The following is a 20,931-nucleotide window of genomic DNA, read 5'->3' on the forward strand; positions in this document are numbered from 1 at the left end:
GAACGCGTCCGTGACCTTCTCCACGTTCTCTCTGTCGGTCAATCGTATTTATTGAGCGCTGACTGTGTGCAGAGCACTGGACTAAGCGCTTGAGAGAGGACGATAGAACAACAGAACAGATACATTCCCTGCCCACAACGAGCATCCAGTCCAGAGTCTGGAAGCTCTCCCCGTTAGACTGGGACTCCCTTGAGGGACAAGTACCGTATCCTACCTGACTGACCTGTATCTACCCCGATGCTTAGCGCAGCAGTGGCTACATAGTAAGCGCTTCACAAATAGCACAATTTCCATTATTATTCTAGGCCGCCGTCTTTCCTTCCCCAAGGCCTCCCAGCTCATAGACGCAAAATGGGGCAGACCCCTCTCCCCAGCTTCGGGAAGCCCCACACCGCGGGTTTTAGGATCCAGTCTCTGGACTGTCAGCTCATTGTGGGCAGGGAATGTATCTGTTTATTGTTGTATTGGACTTTCCCAAGTGCTTAGTCCAGTGCTCTGCACATGATAAGCGCTCGATAAGTATGAGTGATGAATGTAGCGCTTGAACCTCCCGTCTTCTAACCACAGAGGTGGGATGGAAATATCCCACCTCAGGGCCTGAGGACTGAGGATGGTGGGAGGGGAGACTGAGTCCCCTTTTTCCTCTCTCCTCCTCCCCATCCCCCCCGCCCTACCTCCTTCCCCTTCCCCGCAGCACTTGTATATATGTTTGTGCAGATTTATTACTCTATTTATTTTACTTGTACATATTTACTATTCTATTTATTTTATTAATGATGTGTATATAGCTATAATTCTATTTATTCTGATGGTATTGACACCTGTCCACTTGTTTTGTTGTCTGTCTCCCCCTTCTAGACTGTGCGCCCGTTGTTGGGTAGGGGCCATCTCTAGATGTTGCCAACTTGTCCTTCCCAAGCGCTTAGTACAGTGCTCTGCACACAGTAAGCGCTCAATAAATACGACTGAATGAACGAGGGGGCGGCCGCAGCACCAGAAGGCCAGACCCCCCCCCCCCCGGCTCTCACTTGGCAGCGCCAAGCCGGCAGACCAGTTGGTAAGGAGACTGTGCTAATTGGCTAATTACGGAGGACAGCAGGTGTTTCCATGTCAATTCTAATCCTGGGAAAGGTCAGATCCCTTCCTCCCTCCCCCACCCACCTCGCACTGGGGGTTAGGAACCACCCAGGCTCCTTCAGTTGAGGCGGGCAGGACCCAGGCCCGGGGCTGGAGGAGACGGGGGAAAAGGCAGGGGTGGTCAGATCCAGCCGCTCCCCAGTTCAACCATCTTCTCTCTCCTCCCACGATGGGGTGGGCTGAGCTGTTTGGGGCTGGAGGGAGAGGATGGGGAGAGGGGGTCCGGACACCACGTGGGAACCGCGGACGTGCGAATGAAAGGGGACATCTCAATCGAACCGAGAATTCTGGGCCGTGTGGCTGCAGGACGTGGGGAGGCACGCATGTCAGTGGCACAACTCAAGAGGGCCGTGGTTTCACACACACACACACACACACGCACGCACGCACGCACACACGCACTCACACGCCTGCAGGCACACCCGGGGCCTGCCCCCAGAGGGGTGCCAGGTGACCTAGGTTGGGGAGGGGGTCATCCGAACGAAACCCCAAGATCATGCCTTTCTACCCACCCACCTCTCCGGTAGTAGTCCCCTCTCCCGCTCTTCCCGGTGAATCTCCCCCAGATCCTCCCAGCTGCTGGAGAACCCCCCCAAACTCCCGCCGTCCCCCGTCGGCCTGCCCGTTCACAGTCAGTGGCATCCGATCTAGGCCTCAGTGCCCGGGTGGCCCTTGGGGTCAAATGTCACGACGTGCAACCCCCCCATCGGAAGTGGGCGAGGGTCCAGGAGTTGTCCCAGCCCACGAAGCACATCTGAACCCTCCCATCTCCTTTGCCCTCTGGCCTCTGGTGCAGAGATGGACAAGGCCCGGGTCCAGCATGACCAGGAGAGACACGATGGTGGCAGCCTGGAGATCTTAGAGGAAAGAGGGGCACGAGCTGAGGAAATGCTTATGGGTCTGGATTTTCAGGGTGGCGTTAGAAGAATGGCAGGACCCTTCCCTCTGGCAGCTGCTCCCTTTAAGGGGCACCAGAAGTGGGGCGAGGGGGGCCAGTGGTTGGCTCAGAAAGGCTCTCTCCTTGTCCCCACCTCCACATCCTCTTCTCCCTTCCACAAACTGTGCCCCCATCCTGGCTAGCCTCACTCGCTTCCTGCTCTCCGGCCCACCGCTTCCTGTCTTCCCACCCCTAACTCCAACTCTCCCCCACCACCCTCCCAGGTCCTTCCCTTCTCCTCCACGCACTCCCCTCACTTTCCATTTTTTTTTTTTACCTCCCCTCCCCTCACCAGCCAGGTGTCCCCAAGAGGACGAAGGTGAGGAGCGGGTAGATCCCTGCACCTGTCCGCCCGCCTCGGGCCCCAGATCCGATTCTCACCTGTCCCTCCCTCCCCAAATCCCACCCACCTTTCCTGCTCCCCGTAGACAAAGGACCCCAAACTCGGAACCAACGGAGACCCCTCCTCATCCCCCACAATCGACGTGACGGGCTCAGCATCACCGCGCCCCTATCCTCATAAGGTGGGCTCTCCTCAACTCCCCACCCCTCAATTCGGGCCGGCTCCCCTGGGTCCAGGGAGAGGACGCGGCTGTGAAGGAGGAGGAGGAGGAAGGCCCAGCTTGGAACAGACTGAAGTATCCCCTTGGGGTGGTAGTGGGAGGTTTGGGGAGGTGAACGCAGCTTTTGATCCAGAGAAGCTATCAACTAGACGCCGCTTGATGGGTTATATTAGAGATGACCCCAATCCTGGGGGAAGTGTTACCCATCGGCCAAGACCAGGGGGATCCCAGCCTCATTGGGGTCTCTCTCTCTCTCTCTCTCTCTCCTGTATGGCTCTATCTGCATATATATATATATACATATATATGTATAGATACGTATAGAATTTTCTGCATGCACTGATTTCAAAAGAGCTGTACAATAAGTTTCTCTAGCCTCCCCCCTCCTTCGCCACCTCCTCCTCCGCCTGGCCCCGCGTGCCGTCCCGGGGCCGGCTCATTTTTTCCGAGCCAGGAAGGCCAACCCGACCATGACGGCCAGGAGGGCCACGGCGGCCCCGCCGGCCAGCAGCAGCGGCTTGAGGTTCTCGAAGACCCCCGAACCACCCCCACCGGCGGCTTCCCCCTCCTCTTCCCCAGCCCCGGCCCCCCGGGGCTCCGAGTCCGGGGTCGGGCCTGCGGGTTCGGGGCCGGCGGGCTCGGGGCCCACGGGCCCGGGCTTGAGGTTGCTGTGGTTGTTGAGGAGGGCAGGGTCGGCCAGGGCCGTGGCCTTCTTGGGGGTCAGCACGGCGGGGGTCCCCGGCAGCTCGCGTTTCTCGGGGGTCTCCTTCTTCTCAGGGGCGGCCGCGGGGCGGGCCTTGTCCGGCTGGGCCGGGGCGGCCTTGGGTTCGGCCTTGGGGCCTCCGGTGGGCTGCTTCCCTTTGGGCTCCATGGTGGCCGGAGGAGATGGCTGGGCCGCGGAGCGGGGCGGACGGCGGGCTCTGGGGTCACGGACGCGGCGGGCGGCTCCCTCGGGGTTCAGCCGGTGTACCCCTTAGGCATGGCCCGGGGCCTACAGTGGCCTGCAGAAAGCAAGCGGAGCAGGTGTCAGTAACAATCCTAATAATTAAAAGTGCTCACTCTGTGCCAAGCACTGGGGTAGGTGCAAGTCCTTCATTCCTTCAATCATCGTTCATTTATTCAATCAATCAATCCATCAATCCGTCGCATTTTTGAGCGCTTACTGTGTGCAGAGCACTGTACCAAGCGCTTGGGAAGTACAAGTCGGCAACATATGGAGACAGCACATGGTAGTCACTTAATAAATGTCATCATTATTTATTATTATTATTATTCTCTGAGCCGCAGTTCCCTCATCTGTAAAATGGAGATTAAGAATGTGAGCCCCATGTGGGACAACCTGATTACCTTGTATCTCCCCCAGCGCTTAGGACAGTGCTTGGCACATAGTAAGCACTTGACAAATTTCATCATCGTTATTACTATTGCACTTCTCTGGGCCTCAGTTCCCTCGTCTGTAAAATGGGGACTAAGAGCGTGAGCCCTGTGTGGAACAATGTATCCAATCCGACTTGAATATACTTATACTTAATATACTTAAATATACCCCAGCACTTGGAATAATAATAATAACATTTGTTAAGCACTTATTATGTGCCAAGCACTGTTCTAAGCACTGGGGGAGATACAATCATTCAATCAATCAATCGTATTTATTGAGCGCTTACTGTGTGCAGAGCACTGTACTAAGCACTTGGGAAGTACAAGTTGGCAACATATAGAGACAGTCCCGACCCAACAGTGGGCTCACGGTCTAGAAGGGGGAAAACAAGATACAATCAATCAATCAATCAATCGTATTTATTGGGCGCTTACTGTGTGCACAGCACTGAACTAAGCGCTTGGGAAGTACAAGTCGGCAACATATAGAGACAGTCCCTACCCAACAGCGGGCTCACAGTCTAGAAGGGGGAGACAGAGAACAAAACCAAACATACTAACAAAATAAAATAAATAGAATAGATATGTACAAGTAAGATAAATAGAGTAATAAATATGTACAAACATATATACAGGTGCTGTGGGGAAGGGAAGGAGGTAACATGGGGGGGATGGAGAGGGGGATGAGGGGGAGAGGAAGGAAGGGGCTCAGTGTGGGAAGGCCTCCTGGAGGAGGTGAGCTCTCAGTAGGGCCTTGAAGGGAGGAAGAGAGCTAGCTTGGCGGATGGGCAGAGGGACTGGGGGCATTCCAGGCCCGGGGGAGGACGTGGGCCGGGGGTCGATGGCGGGACAGGCCAGAACGAGGCCTAACGGTGAGGAGATTAGAGGCGGAGGAGCGGAGGGTGCGGGCTGGGCTGGAGAAGGACCGAAGGGAGGTGAGGTAGGAGGGGGCGAGGGGATGGATGGATGGATGGACAGCCTGGAAGCCCAGGGTGAGGAGTTTTGAGGCCTGCTGTGGTCTAGAGGAAAGGCAACAACCTCTAAAGGCTGGAGGCCTGGGTTCTAATCCCCTCTCTGGTATGAGAGTTAAAAAAAAATTGTAAATGCACAGGAGGGTTTAGAATATGTTGCCAACTTGTACTTCCCAAGCGCTTAGTACAGTGCTCTGCACACGGTAAGCGCTCAATAAATACAATTGAGTGAATGAATGAATGAATAAATCACCCAGGAGTGCTGAGATAAAATTTTTCCAGCGCTTTGCACATAGTAAGCGCTTAACAAGTACCAACATTATTATTATTAGTGGAGCACTTACTGGGCGCAGAGCACTGTACTAAGCGCTTGGGGAAGTTCAGTAATAATAATAATAATAATGGCATTTATTAAGTGCTTACTATGTGCAAAGGACTGTTCTAAGCGCTGGGGAGGATACAAGGGGATCAGGTTGTCCCATGGGGGTCTCACAATCTTCAAATAGCATAACAGTCATAACACATAGCATAAAGCAATTAATAAACTAAACATAGGGGACATGTGTGGCTCAGTGGAAAGAGCATGGGCTTTGGAGTCGGAGGTCATGGGTTCGAATCCTGACTGCGCCACATGTCTGCTGTGTGACCTTGGGCAAGTCACTTAACTTCTCTGAGCCTCAGTTACACTCATCCGTAAAATGGGGATGAAGACTGCGAGCCCCACGTGGGACAACACGATCACCTTGTATCCGCCCCCCCCAGTGCTTAGAACAGTACTCTGCACATAGTAAGCACTTAACAAATGCCATTATTATTATTATTGTTTATCGTGGATATTATTTATCAGGGAAGGCCTCTTGCAGGAGGCATGATTTTAATCAGGCTTTGAGGAGAGGAGAAGGGTCTGTCGTGGGCCCAGCGGGCACCTCGCTGGGTTGTGCCAGTCCCTGCCCGCTTTCCTGGTTCTCACATAATAATAATAATAATAATAATAATAATAATAATGGCATTTGTTAAGCGCTTACTATGTGCATCCGGCCGACTCATTCCCTCCGGCCTCTGGTGCCCGGCGGGAAGGCAGTTCCTTAGCAACGAGGACAGAGGCAGATGCAGAGGCCGGGATTGTGGAATGGAGAGTAGGGGGAGGGATCCAGTGGAGACCAGAGCGAAGACCCCGATAGACCAGGGGAGATTCAGGGGGCAGGAGGGGTCATCATCATCATCATCAATCGTATTTATCGAGCGCTTACTGTGTGCAGAGCACTGTACTAAGTGCTTGGGAAGTCCAAGTTGGCAACATATAGAGATGGTCCCTACCCACCAGTGGGCTCAGTCTAAAAGGGGGAGACAGAGAACGAAACCAAACAGACTAACAAAATAAAATAAATAGAATAGATATGTACAAGTAAAATAAATAAATAAATAGAGTAACAAATATGTACAAACATATATGTACAAACATATATGTACAAACATATATATATGTACAAACATATATACATATATACAGGTGCTGTGGGGAAGGGAAGGAGGTAAGATGGGGGGATGGAGAGGGGGACGAGGGGGAGAGGAAGGAAGGGGCTCAGTCTGGGAAGGCCTCCTGGAGGAGGTGAGCTCTCAGTAGGGCCTTGACCTCAGTAGGGTCTGAGTAGGACCTCAGTAGTGTCCTCTGCTCTGTCCTGTTATCCCTTCTTGTAGAATAATAATAATGATGGTATTTGTTAAGTGATGACCATGTGCCAAGCACTGTTCTAGAAAAGCAGCGTGGCCCAGTGGAAGAAGCCCGGGCTTGGGAGTCAGAGGTCATGGGTTCTAATCCCGGCTGTGTGGCTTTGGCAAGTCACTTAACTTCTCTGGGCCTCATCTGTAAAATGGGGATTAAGACTGAGCTCCACGTGGGACAACCTGATGACCTTGTATCAAGGCCCTACTGAGAGCTCACCTCCTCCAGGAGGCCTTCCCAGACTGAGCCCCTTCCTTCCTCTCCCCGTCGTCCCCCTCTCCATCCCCTCCATCTTACCTCCTTCCCTTCCCCACAGCACCTGTATATATGTTTGTACATATTTATTACTCTATTTATTTATTTATTTATTTTACTTGTCCATATCTATTCTATTTTATTTTGTTAGTATGTTTGGTTTTGTTCTCTGTCTCCCCCTTTTAGAAGCAGCGTGGCTCAGTGGAAAGAGCCCGGACTTTGGAGTCAGAGGTCATGGGTTCAAATCCCGGCTCTGCCAGTTGTCAGCTGTGTGACTTTGGGCAAGTCATTTAACTTCTCTGTGCCTCAGTTACCTCAACTGTAAAATGGGGATTAATACTGTGAGCCCCCTGCGGGACAACCTGATCTAAGCCTCCCCAGCGCTTAGAACAGTGCTTTGCACATAGTAAGTGCTTAATAAATGCCATTATAGAGAAGCAGCATGGCTCAGTGGAAAGAGCCCAGGCTTTGGAGTCAGAGGTCATGGGTTCAAATTCCAGCTCTGCCAATTGCCAGCTGTGTGATTTTGGGCAAGTCACTTCACTTCTCTGGGCCTCAGTTACCTCATCTGTAAAATGGGGATGAAGATTGTGAGGCCCCCCGTGGGACAACCTGATCACGTTGTAACCTCCCCAGCACTTAGAACAGTGCTTTGCACATAGTAAGCGCTTAATAAATGCTATCATTATTATTATTATTATTATTATTATTATTATTATTTAGACTGTGAGCCCACTGTTGGGTAGGGACTGTCTCTATATGTTGCCAACTTGTACTTCCCAAGTGCTCTGTACAGTGCTCTGCACACAGTAAGCGCTCAATAAATACGATTGATTGATTGATTGTATCTTGTTTCCCCCTTCTAGACTGTGAGCCCACTGTTGGGTAGGGACTGTCTCTATATGTTGCCAACTTGTACTTCCCAAGTGCTTAGTACAGTGCTCTGCACACAGTAAGCGCTCAATAAATACGATTGATTGATTGTATCTCCCCCAGTGCTTAGAACAGTGCTTGGCACATAGTAAGTGCTTAACAAATATTATTATTATTATTCCAAGTGCTGGGGTATATTCAAGTCGGATTGGATACATTGTTCCACACAGGGCTCACACTCTTAGTCCCCATTTTACAGATGAGGGAACTGAGGCCCAGAGAAGTGCAGTAGTAATAATGATGATGAAATTTGTCAAGTGCTTACTATGTGCCAAGCACTGTCCTAAGCGCTGCGGGAGATACAAGGTAATCAGGTTGTCCCACATGGGGCTCACAGTCTTAATCTCCATTTTACAGATGAGGGAACTGAGGCTCAGAGAATAATAATAATAATAAATAATGATGGCATTTCTTAAGTGCCTACTATGTGCAAAGCACTGTTCTAAGCGCTGGGGGGGTTACAAAGTGATCAGGTTGTCCCACGGGGAGCTCACAGTCTTCATCCCCATTTTACAGATGAGGGAACCGAGGCCCAGAGAAGTGAAGCGACTTGCCCAAAGTCACACAGCTGACAATGGGCGGAGCCGGGATTTGAACCCACGGCCTCTGACTCCAAAGCCCGGGCTCTTTCCAATGAGCCACGCGTGAAGTGACTTGCCCAAGGTCACGCAGCAGACATGGTTTGGAGCCAGAATTAGAACCCATGACCTTCTGACTCCAAGGCCTGGGCTCTATCCACTAAGCGACGCTGCTTCTCCACAGACATTGACTCTCCCCTTCTTCAAAGCCTTATCGAAGGCCCACCTCCTCCAAGAGGCCTTCCCTGACTAACCCCACCTTTTCCTCTTCTCCCACTCCCTTCTGCGTCGCCCTGACTTGCTCCCTTTATTCATTCCCCCCCCAGCCCCACACCAATCAATCAATCAATCAATCATATTTATTGAGCGCTTAATGTGTGCACAGCACTGTACTAAGCGCTTGGGAAGCCCAAGTTGGCAACATCTAGAGACGGTCCCTACCCAACAGTGGGCTCACAGTCTAGAAGTACTAGACACCACTTATGTCCATATCCATCACTGATTTATTTCTATTAACGCCAATCTCCCCTTCTAGACTGTATGCTCATTGTGGTCAGGGGCTGTGTCTATCATTCTGTAGTCCTCTCCCAAGCGCTTAGTACAGTGCTCTGCACTTCTGTACTTCTGAGCCAGAAGCAGCGTGGCTCAGTGGAAAGAGCCCGGGCTTTGGAGTCAGAGGTCATGGGTTCAAACCCCGTCTCCACCAGTTGTCAGCTGTGTGACTTTGGGCAAGTCACTTCACTTCTCTGGGCCTCAGTTACCTCATCTGTAAAATGGGGATGAAGACTGTGAGCCCTTGGTGGGACAACCTGATCACCTTGTAGCCTCCCCAGTGCTTTGAACAGTGCTTTGCACATAGTAAGCGCTTAATAAATGCCATCATCATCATCATACAGTCAGCGCTCAATAAATATGATTGAATGACCGACCTAGAGACCTCCGATCTTTTGACCCCATCTAATTTTTTCAAGGCCTCACGCCCCATTTAGCCTCCATTCCCAAACTACCTCCCCTTGACGATCAAATGAGAAGCAGCGTGGCTCAGTGGAAAGAGCCCGGGCTTGGGAGTCAGAGGTCATGGGTTCAAATCCCGGCCCCGGCAACTGTCAGCTGGGTGACTTTGGGCAAGTCACTTCACTTCTCTGGGCCTCAGTTACCTCATCTGTAAAATGGGGATTAGGACTGTAAGCCCCCCGTGGGACAACCTGATCACCTTGTAACTTCCCCAGTGCTTAGAACAGTGTCTTGCACATAGTAAGTGCTTAATAAATGCCATTATTATTATTATTATTACAGTGCTCTGCACACAGTAAGCGCTCAATAAATACGATTGAATGAATGAATGAATAATCCCGGCTCCGCCATTTATCAGCTGGGTGACTTTGGACAAGTCACTTAACTTCTCTGTGCCTCAGTTACCTCAGCTGTAAAAATGGGGATTGTGACTGTGAGCCCCACATGGGACCCCCTGATTACCTTGTATCTATTCCAGCGCTCAGAACTGTGCTTGGTACATAGTCAGCGCTTAACAAACACCATTGTTATTATTATTATTATTATTATTGAATCGGCCCCCTCAACGCCATCCTCAGAGAAGCAGCGTGGCTCAGTGGAAAGAACCCGGGCTTTGGAGTCAGAGTCACGGGTTCAAATCCCGGCTCCGCCAGTTGTCAGCTGTGTGACTTTGGGCAAGTCACTTCACTTCTCCGGGCCTCAGTTCCCTCATCTGTAAAAGGGGGATGAAGACCGTGAGCCCCACGTGGGACAACCTTGTATCCCCCCAGTGCTTAGAACAGTGCTTTGCACATAGTAAGCGCTTAACTCTCCCCCCCGTCTCCCTCTCCATCCCCCCCATCTTACCTCCTTCCCTTCCCCACAGCACCTGTATATACATATTTGTACATATTTATTACTCTATTTATTTATTTATTTTACTTGTACATATCTATCCTATTTATTTTATTTTGTTAGTATGTTTGGTTTTGTTCTCTGTCTCCCCCTTTTAGACCGTGAGCCCACTGTTGGGTAGGGACTGTCTCTAGATGTTGCCAATTTGTACTTCCCAAGCGCTTAGTCCAGTGCTCTGCACATAGTAAGCGCTCAATAAATACGATTGATTGATTAACAAATCCCATCATCATCATCCTCTGTACTGAACTCAACTCTCTCGCTCCCCTGCCCCTTCGCCGATGTCATACCACTAACCCACAGCTGTTCACCACCACCGTCTGCCTCCTTCCCTCCTACGCTTGATCCTCAGAGAGCTGCTGGTGGAAATCTAGAAATCAGGCTGACCTCATCCACCTCCAGTTCATCATCATCATCAATTGTATTTATTGAGCGCTTACTATGGGCAGAGCACTGTACTAAGCGCTTGGGAAGTACAAATTGGCAACATATAGAGACAGTCCCTACCCAACAGTGGGCTCACAGTCTAAAAGGCATGCAGTTCATCCTTGCATGCTTTAGCTCTGCCCTCTCCTCTGCCCGGCAAAATGATTTCTCCATCCTTATTGACGCTCCTGCCCATCGCCCTCGCCAATTCTCCTCAACCCCCTTGTCCCCCCTGCCTACATTATTGAGAAAATGGAAGCTATCGGGCTTGATCTCCCTAAAATTTCCCCTGCTCCTCTTTTCTTCCTCCCTCCTCCTGCCCTTCTTCAACTTTACCATCTTTCCCAGCAGAGTCTCTAGAGATCTCCTGTCCTCTCTCAAAATCCACTCCCTCCACCTGAGCAACTGACCCCATCCCTTCGCACGTTAACAATCAATCAATCATATTTATTGAGCGCTTACTGTGTGCAGAGCACTGTACTAAGTGCTTGGGAAGTACAAGTTGGCAACATGTAGAATAGAGACGGTCCCTACCCAACAGTGGGCTCACAGTCTAGAAGGGAGGAGACAGAGAACAGAACCAAACATATTAACAAAATAAAATAAATAGAATGGATATGTACAAGTAAAATAAATAGAGTAATAAATACGTACAAACATATATACATATATACAGGTGCTGTGGGGTAGGGAAGGAGGTAAGGCGGGGGGATGGGGAGGGGGAGGAGGGAGAGAGGAAGGAGGGGGCTCAGTCTGAGAAGGAGGCATCATTATTGTTATTATTATTAATCCCCATTTTACAGATGAGGTAACTGCAGCCCAGAGAAGTGACTTGCCCAAAGTCACCCATGACCTCTGACTCTCCTATTTACTTAGCACTTACGGTGTGCGGTGCACTGTACTGAGTGCTTGGGAGAGTCCAGTGGAACAAGAAACCGAGACATTCCCTGCCTGTGACGTTTCCCAAGCGCTTAGTCCAGAGCTCGGCACACAGTAAGCATTCAGTAAGTACAATCGAATGAATGAGTGCGTGTGTGTGTGCATTCATTCATTCAATATTTACTGAGCGCTTGTTCCCTCTTTCCTTTCTTCCCTCAACAATATCTTCAACAGTTGGCTCTCCAGTAGTTTCTTCCCCACTGCTTCTAAACACGCTCAGGTCTCCCTATCCTAAAAAATCCCTCCCTTGACCCCCCCCCGGCTCCCTCCAGCGATCGCCCCATCTTCCTCCTCCCATTCCTCTCCGAACTCCTTGAGCGAGTCATCTACACCCGCTGTCTCCAGTTCTCCTCCTTCAATTCTCCCGTTCTTCTCCGAAATCCTCGAGCGAGTCATCTACACCCGCTGTCTCCAGTTCCCCTCCATCATTTCTCACCGGGATGCCCTCCGATCTGGCTTCCGTCCCCTTCACTCCACAGAAACCTCCCTCTCAGAGGTCACCGGTGATCTCCTTCTTGCCAAATCCGACGGCCTCTACTCCATCCTCGACCTCTCGGTTGCCTCTGACGCTGCGGCCCACCCCCTGCTCCTGGAAATATTATCCAACCTCGACTTCACTGACATTGTCCTCTCCTGGTTCTCCTCCTAACTCTCTGGGTGCTTATTCTCAGTCTCTTATAAGGGCTCCTCCTCTGCCTCCCACCCTCTAGCTATGGGGGTCCCTCAAGGTTCAGTTCTGGGTCCCCTTCTAGTCAATCAATCAATCAATCAATCGTATTTATTGAGCGCTTACTATGTGCAGAACACTGTAGTCTCCATCTACACCCTCTCCCTTGGAGAATAAAGAATAAAGACAAAATTATTTTATTTTGTTCGTAGGTTTGGTTTTGTTCTCTGTCCCCCCCTTTAAGACCGTGAGCCCACTGTTGGGCGGGGACTGTCTCTATATGTTGCCAACTTGGACTTCCCAAGCGCTTAGTACAGTGCTTTGCACACAGTAATAATAAGGATGGTATTTGTTAAGCGCCTACTAGGGGCAAAGCACTGTTCTAAGCGCTGGGGAGGTTACAAGGTGATCAGGTTGTCCCACTGGGGGCTCACAGTCTTAATCTCCATTTTACAGATAAGGGAACTGAGGCCCAGAGAAGTTAAGTGACTTGCCCAGAGTCACACAGCCAGTAAGTGGCGGAGTCGGGATAAGTAAGCGCTCAATAAATAAGATTGATTGATTGATTGGAGAACTCATTCGCTCCCACGGCTTCAATATCACCTCTATGCGGATGATTCCCAAATCTCCCTCTGGCTTCAATATCACCTCTATGCAGATGATTCCCAAATCTCCCTCTCCAGCCCCCACCTCTCTTCCTCTCTGTAGTTCCTCTCTGTACTTCCCAAGCGCTTAGTACAGTGCTCTGCACATAGTAAGCGCTCAATAAATACGATTGATTGATTGATTGATTTCCTATTTTCCTCTTGCCTTCGAGATATCTCTACTTGAATGTCCCGCCACCAACTCAAACTTAAAATGTCCAAGACCGAGCTCCTTATCTTCCCACCCAAACCCTGTCCTCCCCATAACTTTCCCATCACTGTAATAATAATAATTATTATAATAATGGCATTTATTAAGCGCTTACTATGTGCAAAGCACTGTTCTAAGCGCTGGGGAGGTTACAAGGTGATCAGGTTGTGCCACAGGGGGCTCACAGTATTCACCCCCATTTTCCAGATGAGGGAACTGAGGCCCAGAGAAGTGAGGTGACTTGCCCAAAGTCACACAGCTGACAAGTGGCAGAGGCGGGATTTGAACCCATGACCTCTGACTCCAAAGCCCATGCTCTTTCCACTGAGCCATGTACCATCCTTCCTGTCTCACCAGGCCCGTAACTTTGGCATTATTCTTGACTCCTCTGTCTCAATTCAACCCACAAATTCAATCTATCACTAAATCCTGTCGGTCCCACCTTCACGACATTGATAAAATCCACCCTTTCCTCTCGGCCAAACTGCAATCACGTTAATGCAATCATCATCATCATCAATCGTATTTATTGAGCGCTTACTATGTGCAGAGCACTGTACTAAGCGCTTGGGAAGTACAGATTGGCAACATATAGAGACAGTCCCTACCCAACAGTGGGCTCACCTCGATTACTGTGTCAGCCTCCTTGCGGACCTCCCTGCCTCCTATCTCTCCCCACTCCAGTCCGTACTTCACGCTGCTATCTGGATCATTTTTCTACAAGACCATTCAGTCCATGCTTCCCCAATCCTCAATAATAATAATAATAATAATAATAATAATGGCATTTATTAAGCGCTTACTATGTGCAAAGAGAAGTGAAGTGACTTGCCCCAAGTCCCGTAGCAGACAAGCGGTGGAGCTGGGTTTAGAACCCGGGTCCTTCTGACTCCTGGGCCCGTGCTCTTTCCTCTATTCTGGATATATGTATATATGTTTCTACAGATTTATTACTGTATTTATTTTACTTGTACATATCTATTCTATTTATTTTATTTTGTTAGTATGTTTGGTTTTGTTCTCTGTCTCCCCCTTTTAGACTGTGAGCCTGCTGTTGGGTAGGGTCTGTCTCTATATGTTGCCAACTTGTACTTCCCAAGCGCTTAGTACAGTGCTCTGCACACAGTAAGCGCTCAATAAATACGATTGATTGATTGATTGATTGATTGCAAAGCACTGTTCTAAGCGCTGGGGAGGTTACAAGGTGATCAGGTTGTCCCATGGGGGGCTCACAATCTTAATCAAGGCCCTACTGAGAGCTCACCTCCTCCAGGAGGCCTTCCCAAACTGAGCCCCGTCCTTCCTCTCCCCCTCCTCCCCGCCTTACCTCCTTCCCCTCCCCACAGCACCTGTATATATGTATATATGTTTGTACGGATTTATTACTCTATTTTATTTGTACATATTTATTCTATTTATTTTTTTTGTTAATATGTTTTGTTTTGTTGTCTGTCTCCCCCTTCTAGACTGTGAGCCCGCTGTCGGGTAGGGACCGTCTCTAGATGTTGCCAACTTGGACTTCCCAAGCGCTTAGTCCAGTGCTCTGCACACAGTAAGCGCTCAATAAATACGATTGAATGAATGAATGAATATCATATGCACTTAACAAATACCACAATTATTATTATTAGAGAAGCAGCGTGGCTCAGTGGAAAGAGCCCGGGCTCTGGAGTCAGAGGTCATGGGTTCAAATCTCAGCTCCGCCACTTGTCAGCTGTGTGACTTTGGGCCAGTCACTTAACTTCTCTGGGCCTCAGTTACCTCATCTGTAAAATGGGTGTTGACTGTGAGCCCCCTGTGGGACAACCTGATCACCTTGTATCCCTGCAGCAGTTAGAACAGTGCTTTGCACATAGTAAGCACTTAATAAATGCCGTTATTATTATTCTTATTATAGGTTCAAATCTCAGCTCCGCCACTTGTCAGCTGTGTGACTTTGGGCAAGTCACTTGACTTCTCTGCGCCTCAGTTATCTCATCTGTAAAATGGGGATTAAGACTGTGAGCCCCACGTGGGACAACCTGATCACCTTGTAGCCTCCCCAGTGCTTAGAACAGTGCTTTGCACATAGTAAGAGCTTAATAAATGACATTATTATTATTATTATTATTATTATCATTATTATTATTATTACTACCCTTGATTGATTGCCAGGGACCATGAATTGTGCCATTGTAGAAAGGGGGTAGGTGGGTTACCTGAGTCAGCCAATTGTCCCCTCATGGGAGGTCTGGGCTTTAGCTCTCACTCTAGGGGTCTCTTCCTCCCCTTCCCTCCCTTCCTTCCCTTCCCCACAGCACCTGTATATATCTATATATGTTTGTACATATTTATTACTCTATTTATTTATTTATTTTACTTGTCCATATCTACTCTATTTATTTTATTTTGTTAGTATGTTTGGTTTTGTTCTCTGTCTCCCCCTTTTAGACTGTGAGCCCACTGTTGGGTAGGGACTGTCTCTATATGTTGCCAACTTGTACTTCCCAAGTGCTTAGTACAGTGCTCTGCACACAGTAAGCGCTCAATAAATACGATTGATTGATTGATTGATTCCCCTGCCTTTTTTTTTTTTAATGGTATTTGTTAAGTGCTTACTATGTCCCAGGCACTGTATCAAGCACTGGGGAAGATACCAGAAGAAGCCAGGAGAAGCAGCATGGCTCGGTGGAAAGAGCACGAGCTTGGGAGTCAGAGGTCCTGGGTTCTAATCCTGGTTCCACTGCTTGTCAGCTGTGTGACTTTGGGCAAGTCACTTAACTTCTCTGTGCCTCAGTTCCCTCATTTGGAAAATGGGGATTAAGACTGTGAGCCCCACGTGGGACAACCTGATCTCCTTGTATCCCTCCCAGCGTTTAGAACAGTGCTTGGCACATAGTAAGCGCTTAAGAAATGCCATCATTATTCTTATTATTACCAGCTAATCAGGCTGGACCCAATCCCTGTCTCCCATGGGGCTCACAGTCTTCATCCCCATTTTACAGATGAGGGAACTGAGGCTCAGAGAAGTGAAGTTCTCGGTATATGTTGCCAACTTGTACTTCCCAAGCGCTTAGTACAGTGCTCTGCACACAGTAAGCGCTCAATAAATACGATTGAATGAAGTGATTTGCCCGAGGTCCTGCAATAATAATAATAATAATTAATAATATTAATAATAATTAATTATTATTATTATTATTATTATTATAATTATGGTACTTGCTAAGCACTTCCTATGTGCCAGGCACTGTTCTAAGCGCTGGGGTTGATGCAAGCTAATTGGGTTGGACTCAGTCCCTCAGTCCCAGTCTTCACCCCCATAGAGAAGCAGTGTGGCTCAGTGGAAAGAGCCTGGGCTTTGGAGTCAGAGGTCATGGGTTCGAATCCCGGCTCCGCCACTTGTCAGCTGTGTGACTTTGGGCAAGTCACTTCACTTCTCTGGGCCTCGGTTCCCTCATCTGGAAAATGGGGATTAAGTCTGTGAGCCCCACGTGGGACAACTTGATTACCTTGTATCTACCCCAGTGCTTAGAACAGTGCTTTGCACATAGTAAGCGCTTAATAAATGCCATTATTATTATTATTTTCCAGATAATAATAATAATGATGGTATTTGTTAAGCGCTTACTATGTGCCCATCACAGTTCTAAGCGCTGGGGGGGATACAAAGGCTGTCCCATGTGGGGCTCCCAGGCTTCACCCCCATTTTCCAGAGGAGGGAACTGAAGCCCAGAGAAGGGAAGTGACTTGTCCAAGGTCACCCAGCTGACAAGGGGGCCGAGGTGGGAGTCAGTGCTCTGCGCACAGTAAGCGCTCAGGAAATACGATTGAATGAATGAATGAATGAATGATTAGACCCCATGGTAGAGGAAGGGGTATGGGGGGGTTGCAGTGACGTCATGCGGGTGACGTCACACGGGCCGGCGGCGCCTGCGCAGTGGGGCCCGCCCAGTCCCTGAGTCAGAGTGGGGAGCCGGGCCCTCCTGGGTCCTGCCAGGCTTGTCATAATAATAATGATGCCGTTTATTAAGCGCTTACTATGTGCCAAGCACTGTTCTAAACGCTGGGGGGGATGCAGGGTGATCAGGTGGTCCCAGGGGGGGCTCACAGTCATACTTCCCAAGCGCTTAGTCCAGTGCTCTACATACAGTAAGCGCTCAATAAATACGATTGAATGAATCAGCGCTTAGAACAGTGCTTTGCACATAGTAAGCGCTTAACAAATGCCATTATTATTATTATTATTGTTATTCATCCCCATTTGACAGATGAGGTCACTGAGGCCCAGAGGATGATGATGATGGCATTTCTTAAGCGCTTACTATGTGCAAAGCACTGTTCTAAGCACTGGGGAGGTTACAAGGTGATCAGGTCGTCGCAGTCTTAATCCCCATTTTCCAGATGAGGGAACTGAGGCCCAGAGAAGTGAAGTGACTTGCCCAAAGTCACCCAGCTGACAGTTGGCGGAGCCGGGATTTGAATCCATGACCTCTGACTCCCAAGCCCGGGCTCTTTCCACTGAGCCACACTGCTTCTTCATCCCATCCTATTGATTGAGCGCTTCCTGTGTGCCAAGCACTAGACTAAGCGCTCGGAAACGACAAATCAGCAAAAGATAGGGCTCCCACCCTGCCCCCACCCTCGGACCCAGGGGCTCCTAGGACCCCCGGTTGGGGGGGAAGGGAAGGGAAGGGGACATCGAGACCCCCATCCCTCCCTTCCCCCACCCCCGCCGCCCGAGTTCAAGGTCACACGCTGAAGGTGTTGCCAACTTGTACTTCCCAAGCGCTTAGTACAGTGCTCTGCACACAGTAAGCGCCCAATAAATATGACTGAATGCGTGAATGGCCCCCCCACCCTTAACCACCGACCCCAAGGAAGGGAAACCCACCGTCTACCCCCAAAAGGCCCGGGTCAAGAGGAGGGGCGGATGAAGCGCTTAGAACAGTGCTCAGAGCTTAGAACAGTGCTTTGCACATAGTAAGCGCTTAATAAATGCTATTATTATTATGATTATTATGATTATTATTAAGGCACCCCCCTCCTCACCCCCTAGGGATGAGGCGCTTTTTAGGCCTAATGACGTCATCTTTTTCCAACACCCTCTCCCCCCACAAAGACCCCCTCCCCCGAAACCAGACCCCCCCCCCCACTTTCCCCCTTTTCCCTCCCCTCAGGCCCCGTGGAGACCCCCGCCCAGGTGGAAGAGGACAGCCGGCCTGTGGACCCCTTCCCCAATCAATCAATCAATCAATCAGCTAATCAATGGTCGGGATGGAGCGCTGCGTGATTGACACCTGTCTACCCGTTTGGTTTTGTTGCCTGTCTCCCCCCCTTCTAGACCGTGGGCCCGTCGTTGGGCAGGGATGGTCTCTTTCTGTTGCCACTGTCGCTTAGGACAGTGCTCTGCCCCCAGGAAGCGCTCAATAAGTACGATTGAGTGAATGAATGAATGCCCCATGGCGGTGACCTTCACGCGGGCGACCGGGTCTCGGCTCCACTCCAGGCCCCTGGGGGAGGGGGAGGCTTAAGGCGGGGATGAACTCTGCCTCCTCCCCAAATTGGGGGGCTTGGGGGGGTCCCAGCCTCTGTACCCTTCCCCTCCCTGACGCCCCCCATCAATGGGGCTCCCTTGGCTGGTCCCTTGAAGCCCCTCTTGGCTGGCAGGGATGGGGAGCATCCCCCAACCCGGGAGGGATGGGGAGGGGAAAGAAGGGGAGGGGGTCCTGACCTTCAGAGAGCCCGGGTGGTCGGTCCTGGCTCCGGCCTTGCCGCTTCAGCAGAGGGGAAGAGGCGGTCGAAGGAGGAGGAGGAGGATGGAGAGCAGAAGTTGGGAGTTTCCCACAATGCACCACTCCCGACTGCATGAAGCAGGAGCAGCGGGGTGGGGGTGGGGGGCGGAATGGACCAATCAGCAAGGAGAGGAGGGTCTCCCCCCACCCCCACCCCCATCCCCAGACCCGCTCCAGTCTCCACCAGCCCTAGGTTGGATGCCCCCCTTCCCTCTGCCACCCAAGCCCCTCACCCAATCATGCCCCCCGAGCTCCAGGCCCCAACCATTCATTCATTCATTCATTCATTCATTCATTCATTCATTCATTCATTCATTCATTCATTCAATCGTATTTATCGAGCACTTACTGTGTGCAGACCACTGTACTAAACACTTGGGAAGCACAATTTGGCATCAGACAGAGACAGTCCCTACCCAACAACGAGCTCACAGTCTAGAAGGGGGAGACAGGCAACAAAACAAGTGGACAAATGTCCATACCATCAAAATAGATAAGTCCAATTATAGATATATACACATCATTTATAAAATAGAGTAATAAATATGTACAAAAATACACAAGTGTAGTGGGGAGGGGAAGGGAGTAGGGAAGAGGGGCTTTGCCAGTTTGCTGTGTGGCTTTGGGCAAGTCACTTAACATCTCTGTACCTCATCTGTAAAATTCTGTTTGTTTATATAGATGCCTGTTTATTTGTTTCGATGTCTGTCTCCCACCTTCTAGACTATAAACCTGTTGTGGGCGGGGATTGTCTCAATTGCTAAATTGTACTTTCCAATCAATCAATCGTATTTATTGAGCGCTTACTGTGTGCAGAGCACTGGACTAAGCGCTTGGGAAGTCCAAGTTGGCAACATATAGAGAAGCAGCGTGGCTCAGTGGAAAGAGCCCGGGCTTTGGAGTCAGAGGTCATGGGTTCAAATCCCGGCTCCGCCAGATGTCAGCTGTGTGACTTTGGGCAAGCCACTTAACTTCTCTGGGCCTCAGTTACCTCATCTGGAAAATGGGGATGAAGACTGGGAGCCCCCCGTGGGACAATCTGATCACCTTGTAACCTCCCCAGCGCTTAGAACAGTGCTTGGCACATAGTAAGCGCTTAATAAATGCCATCATTATTATTATTATTATTATTATTATTATTATAGAGAGACAGTCCTTACCCAACAGTGGGCTCACAGTCTAAAAGGGGGAGACAGAGAACAAAACCAAACATACTAACAAAATAAAATAAATAGAATAGATATGTACAAGTAAAATAGAGTAATAAATCTGTACAAACATATATCCATATATACAGGTGCTGTGGGGGAGGGAAGGAGGCAAGATGAGGGGGATGGAGAGGGGGACGAGGGGGAGAGGAAGGAAGGGGCTCAGTCTGGGAAGGCTGGGCTCTTGCCCTCCTCCACCTGGGTGGGGGGCCTAAGGGGAGGAGAAAGGAGAAAAGTGGTGAGGGAGGGGCAAGCCTGACAGTAGTTGGGGGGTCTTTGGGGAGGGATGGGGTCACTTCATCAGGGGTCATCAGGCCTAAAAGTAACCTCATCCCTAGGGGTGAGGACGGGGCTACCTTCTTCCGCCCTTCCTCTTGGCCCTGGCCTTTTCGGGGTAATAATAATAATAACTGAGTCCCCTCCTTCCTCCCCTTCCCCACACCCCCTGCCTTACCTCTCTCCCCTCCCCACAGCACCTGGATATATGTATATCAATCAATCAATCAATCAATCGTATTTATTGAGCGCTTACTATGTGCAGAGCACTGTACTAAGCGCTTGGGAAGTACAAATTGGCATCACATAGAGACAGTCCCTACCCAACAGCGGGCTCACAGTCTAAAAGGGGGAGACAGAGAACAGAACCAAACATACCAACAAAATAAAATAAGTAGGAT

The 20,931-nt window shown here is 49.9% G+C and overlaps 1 protein-coding gene across 1 annotated transcript; it reads right to left on the reverse strand.

Annotated features, from left to right (window-relative positions):
• Nucleotides 1–904: 904 nt before the first annotated feature.
• On the reverse strand, nt 905–19,095 carry CEND1 (cell cycle exit and neuronal differentiation 1). Its single transcript, XM_038764738.1, has 2 exons — nt 18,986–19,095; nt 905–3,638 (listed from the first exon to the last, which is right to left on the reverse strand). Exon 2 carries the CDS (start codon nt 3,506–3,508, stop codon nt 3,074–3,076), a length of 435 nt encoding a protein of 144 aa, XP_038620666.1. The 5' UTR covers nt 3,509–3,638; nt 18,986–19,095; the 3' UTR covers nt 905–3,073.
• Between the last annotated feature and the right edge of the window lie 1,836 nt (nt 19,096–20,931).

The sequence above is a fragment of the Tachyglossus aculeatus genome, chromosome 22, assembly GCF_015852505.1.
Source record: "Tachyglossus aculeatus isolate mTacAcu1 chromosome 22, mTacAcu1.pri, whole genome shotgun sequence".
Lineage (NCBI taxonomy): Eukaryota > Metazoa > Chordata > Mammalia > Monotremata > Tachyglossidae > Tachyglossus > Tachyglossus aculeatus.